This window comes from Ricinus communis, chromosome 5, assembly GCF_019578655.1.
Source record: "Ricinus communis isolate WT05 ecotype wild-type chromosome 5, ASM1957865v1, whole genome shotgun sequence".
NCBI lineage: Eukaryota > Viridiplantae > Streptophyta > Magnoliopsida > Malpighiales > Euphorbiaceae > Ricinus > Ricinus communis.
In genome coordinates, this window is record NC_063260.1 from 23,213,885 (window position 1) to 23,222,202 (window position 8,318).

Below are 8,318 nucleotides of genomic sequence, written 5' to 3' on the forward strand. Positions count from 1 at the left end.
AATCATATTATTAAAGCTCTAATATACCTTAAATATCTACATATAATTCGGACCTATCAACTGTTAGACATAAATTTGAGAGATTATTTGCTAAAAACATTTAAAATGGTGTATTCAATATTGAGCATAAATATAAGAAACTATCTACATAATAAAATTTAAATTGAAAATATTTAACATTCCATCAGCTAAACTGATTCTTTGTCATTTTCTAATTTTATAATTATAAATATCAAACAAATTATTTTTAATTAAATTAATAGTTCTCTTATAATTTTTTTATAAATATTTTGAATGATTGTGTTGATATTAAAAGGGCTAAATACATATTTATGTTCCTAAATTTGTATCGATTAGTAAGTTTAACTTTAAATTTAATCTAACAAAAATCTAAATTTTACTTTATTTAATATTTGAACACATTTAACTTTCAATTTAACCTAACATACACATGAATTTATTTTTTAGTAATATTTAACACTTGAACGTATTAACTAAAAACATATGTTAAAAAATAGAAAATATAACAAAAAAATAAATCTAAGTATTTATTAAATTAAATTAAAAATTAAAATATTAAACTAACTATGATAAATTTAGGGATATAAATATGTAATTTGCCTATTAAAAACTAGAATGAAGTATTATGTTATTTTCTTGGTTCAATTTTTAAATAAAAAAGGAAAATAAAAACCCACATGTAATTCGATTTTGAAGGGAAAAAAGATCCTATTCCTATCACAATAATAATACTAATAATAAAAATGTAAAATTAATGGATGGAAGTTGCGCAAAAGTCATCTTCTAATTGATTCCTGAAAAATAGTCTCTGTATAAAAAGGAAAGAAGAAAAAGATATATATTCAACTTGGACATAATTAAAGGGCTTCAATTCATTAACCATTGGAGTGGGAGAAGGGCTAAAACTACAGACAATTCTTGGAATCTCAATAATATTTATAAAAAAAAAACATATCTAAGCAGGAATGACATATTCAAACAATAGAACAGGTCCAGACATTGAAGAACAGCAAGATTACACACGTGGATAATTTAATTTAAGCCTTATAATTTAACTCTCCTCTTTTTTCTTTTTTTCTTTTTTTGGTTTGCAAAACATAATTAATGTAATAATTGAAGGTCAACCATAACTGTTACAATAATAATATCTCAAAAAACTTAATAATCCTCCACTCCTTTGATTTTCATACAATATTACAGTTTTCCTTCCGTTACTTCACCTAAAATGAGAGGGGAAAGTAAATTGCAGTAAAAAAAAAGAAACAAACATAAAAGTCTTTCCGTTGCCCTGTGACATCCTAACCGCTGGACGACAACGGATCATTGGCTAGTAGTTCAACTACATAAGGATATAGGGACATTTTTCTATTCCAATCATAAAGCTGAGAAAGTAAGCAGTGATCCGTTGTCGTCCAGCGGTTAGGATATCTGGCTTTCACCCAGGAGACCCGGGTTCGATTCCCGGCAACGGAATCATTTTTTATTTTAATGGAGATCTGGTTTTTGTAGCCATCGAACAAAAGAGAATACCATTATATAAGTCAGTTTATATAACAAACTGTTCCAGTTTGCAGCAATCCTTACAATAGATATATATTTTTTTAAAATTTCGAGTTTAGGCTTAAATGCTAATTTGTCCTGAACTTGTGATACACTATTTATTTTCTAAAGTTGCAATAAGAAATTCCGATAGATTAGAATTCCAGTTAGACAGTGCATAAATTAATTTTTCTAATTTAGTTATGTTTATCATAAAAAAGTTGTTATTTAAACATACTTTGTTTCTCCGTCATCTATTAACAACTTGGAGAGGAAATTAAATAATATATATTTTTTATTTGTCATAATAACCCTTTTTCCAATGTTTGGTAGATGATAAAAATAATTCAAAAAATATCTATATGTACTTTTAGCCATTGAAGAGACGAGAGTCTTGGATGAACTAGTTAATATAAAATGGAGATTGAACTCTTACGTGCACTTCCACAGCAAATTCTGGGGCTGATTAGACCCTTTTGGCAACTTACAGACCTAATAAAACCAAAAACTTAAATCTTTGGGTCTATTTTTAATTGAGTACAAGTTCAAGGGGGGAATTTGGCATTTAAAAACTTTTTATTTTAAAAAATACAAGAAAATTCTCTCGACACAAGCCATGTGCCAGGATAATCATGTCAGGAAAATAACTATAAAAGTTGCAACTTGCAAATTTACAATAGATTTGCACTTTTAGAGCATTAGAGAATGAGGTAATGCCAACTTATATCTTGGGGATAATAATAAATTTGAAACATGGTATGTGAGACTGCTTAACATGATTTCATTTTCTGGCAATACTTTTCAGCCACCTAAAAGGAGAGATCACATAAACATGGCGAGAGAGAGAGAGAGAGAGAGAGAGAGAGAGAGATCTACATACATCAGTGCTCCAATTAAAGGGGAGAATTTACAATTAGAGCTACAAATAAGAACCCATTAAGATTACACCTATTTCCTTATTTAGCTATTTAAATTCATTATTCTGTTCTGTCCTCAAATGTGCCTCCTCTTGCTTTTCAGGTACTTCCACCAGGGTATACACAACCGTTATAACCTGCAACAAAGTGAGAGATAAATTCGGACATGTTACTTGGCATGAAAGAGAGGTTGGTAATTGTAAAGTCTGTTGAAGTTAGTGATTCCAATCTAAAGACAGCTATAACATATTAATTTACAAAAAAGTTAGAATTTTTAGACCTTGGTGGGACACCAACACCTATCAAGTTGCCATTAAAATTCAAAAGCCCATAGTCTTTTTACATTCTAATCATGCACCAGTGGGGATGCAGAATCCTGTATAATCATCTTTTTTGTTAAATTCTATTCTCATGATCTCTTTAATAAAGCTTAACTTATACTCCATTATGAAAGAGGAGTTGTCCACTAATTGTTCCTAAAATTATTCATCCACCTTATCATCATCTACTACAAAGTTGACATATGACACACTCCTATTCTTTCAGCATCACACCACATACATAGGCCAGTATTTCATTTCAGGTATTGTAGATTTATTTATATAAAAAAAGAGCGGGAAGAGAAGAGCTGAAGTTTGAAGAGATTACTAGGATTTTTTGATGTCAGTGTAGCTGTCTGTGAGAAATCACAATTCCACGGGTTCTTGCTAGAAGTTTGGTAGTAGAGATTCATGGCATAAGCAGCATGTGATGCTAAAGTATTTGGCTCGAAACAAGCACCCCCTGGCTGAATTGGGCTGCAATCTATGCCTTGACCGCAGGCATAGTCTAGACTTGCCTGCAATTGGGCATCAGGAACACCAGACTTCGGCATGCACCAACCCGCTCCTGTTGGTTTTGTTGATGGAGTCGCAGGAGTTTTGGGGCTTGATGGAGTCTGATGATAAACCAGAAAGAATTTGCATTACTAATTATAGCAAACCAACCTAATACAAGAATATCCAAGCCACTTGCTGCATATATACAACTTCAGAAAACATTAAAAGAAAAATCTGCAAAAACTCAAACCATGATAGTGTTGATAGAGGAAAGCCATATAATAGAACATAAGATTCCATAATTTTTAAAATTGTCCTGTAAGGACTTTTGGATAAGCTTCCAATTATCTTAATGAGAATTGGATTGTCATCAGCAGCTATTATTAGCTTAACCTAGAAAGTTTTCCAAGCTTTGGAAAGACCTGGTCAAGTTTTTAAAAGAGATTATTATGCAAACACGAATATTATTATCTCTTACCACACTAGCCTTTGAAAGACCGGCATCATATGCCATGGAAAGGTCAGTTTTGAAAAGGCCAAAAGCTCTTTCGGAGGAAGGTCCAGGCTTCAAATCCTCATCATAGAGTGCAAAGAGATATGTATCTACAGACTTTCCAGGCATTAATGGGGTCCCAACTAATGATCTAAGGTGAGCAATCAAGTTGCCATTATAGGCTCTTGCGTTCTCAACGCTAGGACCAACTTCATTGCTATCACCCCGGTAAGGCCAACCAGTCTCAGCAACTAAAATCTCGATATCCTTGAATCCAATTCCATTCAAGGCAGAACGCACAGCATCTACCTGTTACAATCACCAACTAAATCATATTATACAAGCAGTAGGTATAATCAACAGTAATTGCCAAACTACAACGACAGCTACATTGGCAAAGGCACACAAATGTGATTGCAAACATCTCTTGCATGTCCAGCAGCTAGCCTATGCATGCATTTGCACTGGAATTATTGCCAATAGTTTTTCTATCAATAGAATGGTCCCAGATGGTGGTCCCTCCAACTACAACATACAAGATCAGATTAGCCTTTTTCCTTCCTTCCTAATTCCTACTATTTACTCTTCTGGTTCATTAATAATTCAAATCTTAAAAGGACTTGTTTTAAAAATTATGGCAATGGCCAGCTTATCGTGGTGCACAACAAGTCACATCAAGTATAATTCAGTGCTCTATCATTTCTTGGAAAAGAAAAGCAGAAAAAGCAAGTCAGAGGGAGGAATTGGTTCCAAATACTTTTCATGACTCTTTTTTAAGCAGATGAGTGCACCCTACAGTGATCAATTTATCCTCGACACAAAAAGAAAAAAAAAATGCATACAATTCGACTCAAGAAAGAGCCAAGTGAAAAGTTATAAGAAATTACGCAGTTTCACTTAAACATTTTTTCAGCCAAAGACTAAAATTTTCTATGTGAAACCAATTAATCTCACCACATCTGATTTCAGCAACAATAAAAGATAACAAAGGAAGCACCGCACCCTAAACCCATTGTGGGGGGGGGGGGGGGGGGGGGGGGGACGCATTTTTGTCTTTTCAACGCAAAATGCAAGATCTGATTGGGCGGTACAAAGAAGCTGCCCCAACCCAAGGAAACCTTACCTAAAAGTAACACCTAACTTCCATTAGGAATTCCCTTTAATTTGTTTAAAATTTAACTAAGGTAACGCACGAAGTAAACGCAAGTCCACAGAATCTATTCCCTGAGTACAAAGGCAAACAAAACACTAATAACACTAATAACATCTCACCACACAAGCCTTTCTTAATGGTGCATTTGGGTCCCGCCCATCAATTTTACTTTTCTTTCTCTCTAAGTTAAAATAGCGATTGAATAATTGCTGAACTTAACTGACCTGAGCATCAAACATGTTCATGTACTTAATCCCATTACCCGAGTCAATTCGTCCCGAGTTAGGTTGAAACAAGCAAAAAGCCAAAGTCTCGGGTCTGGGGTCACTCTGGTAAGCAAAAAAGGGATAAGGATTGATAGTAAGCGGAGACCCATTATCTCTTTGGAACTGCAATAACCCTTTCATGGTATCTTGATAAGACGGGTTAAACAACCCGGAAGATGGCGGGTCGGACTGAGACAACACTGCCATAGAATGTACGGTTGACACCTTAATCTTGCCACCCAGTGATGCAGCATTAAGCGCGTTTGCAATATTTTGCATTGCTGGTAATAACTGAGAGATTAAATTTTGATCTCCAGATAAAACTACCTGTCATAAAAGAACAAAGAATGTTGATGACCAGTGAGCTTTGGTTCAGTAGTAAAGTTGTTGTTTCTTTTTTTCTTTTTCAATAATATACTGCATTCGTCATTCAATTACTATTATGACCTCGTTACCAACGGTGATGAGGATGATGTTGGTAGCGGGGTAGTAAGGTAAGACGTTTGCGTTGATCCATTGAGTTGCGGAGTTAGGATCGGAAGCTAAAGCAGGAATATCGCCATTTGCTGCACCGATAACGACGCCGATTCCGGTGTTTGCAAGAGCTTTAAGGACAGCTGGATCGGCACCGTATAGTCTTACTTTCTGTATGGCTGTTGATTGTAGAAGCTTCGCGCTGGCCGTCGGTGGCGGGAGGTTGTCGGCAACTAAACCATAGTTAATGCCAATAAACGACTGAGAACCTGCAAATAACAGTCAAATTGTGATAAGAACAGAAAAATAAGAATTGCTAAGATGGAAATTAGTGTCGTTCTGTAGCGGTGGCGGTGTTGAATTTAGTGTCAGAAAAAGGAGGCCTTGTAATTAGTGAAATAAGAAAGAAAAAAATAAATAAGAAAAGAAGAAGAAGAAAGGCTAAAGAAAATTCCCAATAATATAGAATAGAACTTACTGGACAAGTAGAAATCTCGGAGGAGGAGGAGACAGAGAAAGAGAAAGTTGAGTGTTGAAAAGGCCATTTCTCTTGCTTCTTTCTTTTGTGTTGTTTTTTAAGTGGTGTAGATGTGTAGTGGAAGTGGGTGAATTTTGAGGTTAAATAAGGTTCTCTGTTTTTGAAAAGTATAGCTGCAGGAGAAAGGAAAGTGAGGTGAGTTGGAGAGTTAGAAGCTGGAAGGGAAGTACTATAACGGTAACAAAAGTCAAAAAACCTTTTATTTATACAGAAAGAGTGGGGGCTTTCTGAGTAAGATTCAATGCAATTAATCAATAACATTAGCTGGATGTTCTCGTGGAGTGGGACCTGCTGCTGTTCACACCTCTAGAGGATCATCATCATTTTATACCGGGTGGGTGTGGGGAGGTTGAAGCAAATTCTGATAGGCAAATGCTAAACTTCTGTTTAGAACGAAAACATAAATACATATGTAATGTCTTAGTGGGTGGGTATCATAAAACTTTGAACTCAAAGCATAAATGATGAAAAATATAAGACAATATGACTCCTTAGTAATTAGTTAAAGAGATCTTATGTTTATTATTAACATATTAATTATGGTTATAGAGAAGGGAGGATTAAGCTCTAATCCGAAACATACTTGAAGGAGCCAGGAAGTCGCTTTCTATCCTCAAATGCCCCTTGTCATACGGTTGGCTCAGAAATTACATGGAAAAAATGGCTGAGAATACTTCGCTTTCCCAGTCCCACCTACTCTGGTGTGGACATCCGACTTCCAATTTCTCTGGTCTCACAAACTTTTATAAGAAGCGACATCCAAAATGGGTACAAGGTGCCCAACTGCCATTCTTTTTTTCCTTCTTACAGACTTATTTTGGTCATGAACATGATGTATTGCTGCCCAACAATTCCACCACTTCAAGCCGTAAGATCCACAAGATGAACAAAACAAGATGCATTAGTATAAACTAGTTACTTTCTATATAATTTATTTTTAAAAATAATGAGAATGTGTATGGTTCATTTAGGAATAGACAAAGACAATATCCATGAATTAGTTACACTAGAAACATTTTAATCTTGATATTTCCATTTCTTTTTTTAAGTTAAGGTATCATCTCTTTCTAACTTTCTTTTTTCCTTTTCTTACAAACCACTCCAGCCTGACAAGAAGAAAATTCCATATATAAATATATCATACAAGTGTACGAAGACCATGTGGTCAGCCCTGAACATGCTGGGGCCAAAAATGTGTAACTGATGTATGGTAATGGGCTGCGAGGTATGCCGTAGTCACTCACTCGTGGTAGGCATCCAAAATGTGCATCTCTCAGGATCAGTTGTTGGACTATGATCCGTGACTCAACGAAGTTTTTATTTTGAACTGGATAAGATAGGTAATATAATATCAGTTCTCTGCTGGACGAGCAAAAGTTGAAGAACTGAAGCATATTCACTGTGCTCACAAATTAGATTCACATTCTTTGATTCCAATTGTCTACAACAATACGCATTCACCATTCTTCTCACCTGAAGATGAGTATACATTAATCACTTTCAAGTCCACTAAAAACTAAATTCTCTTTCCAAATGCCTAATGCTTTTTTGGGTTTCCAAATGAAACATTAGATAAGGAGGAATAATAATTACATGGACAATTCCATGGCTGTAGTATAGTTACTCTTCCACTTATTATACGGGAACGGATGGAACTTTACCTTTGAAGTTTGACATATTATACTACACTATATCTTCTTATTTAATAAAAATATATTACAAACACTTTTCTTTTCTTTTTATTATTAGATTTTCTATGAACCCGCCATGATTTTTAAACTGAGAAAGCAAAAGTACCCCTATTAGTTTATGAAAGCATTTTGACCTTCTTTCAACCTTAACTTTCTCACCACGGTTCATCCCTTCCACCATCACCGTTCATATCCTCCATCGCCACCGCTCTCAACCCACCTTCAACCGATAAACAAGACAACAAGACGAGGAACAAGCAAATGAGTTGCAGGCGCAACAAAACCTAAAGAAGAAGAAGAATCAAGAAAACAACCTAAATATATAAATTTTAAACAAAAACATGAAAAAGTAAATGGGTGTCAATCGGCTCAACCATCGTTGCTTGTAATGTTTGTTCAACATGAAGG

The 8,318-nt window shown here is 34.8% G+C and overlaps 1 protein-coding gene and 1 non-coding gene across 2 annotated transcripts; one reads left to right on the forward strand and one right to left on the reverse strand.

Moving 5' to 3' along the window:
- Positions 1–1,422: 1,422 nt before the first annotated feature.
- Positions 1,423–1,494, forward strand: TRNAE-UUC. The gene has a single exon. It is a non-coding gene; the product is annotated as a tRNA-Glu (tRNA).
- A 772-nt stretch (positions 1,495–2,266) lies between these two features.
- LOC8288048 (glucan endo-1,3-beta-glucosidase 7) lies at positions 2,267–6,387 on the reverse strand. Its single transcript, XM_002509433.4, has 6 exons — positions 6,160–6,387; positions 5,655–5,950; positions 5,166–5,534; positions 3,774–4,097; positions 3,126–3,414; positions 2,267–2,614 (listed from the first exon to the last, which is right to left on the reverse strand). Exons 1-6 carry the CDS (start codon positions 6,224–6,226, stop codon positions 2,577–2,579), a joined length of 1,383 nt encoding a protein of 460 aa, XP_002509479.1. The 5' UTR covers positions 6,227–6,387; the 3' UTR covers positions 2,267–2,576.
- Positions 6,388–8,318: the final 1,931 nt, after the last annotated feature.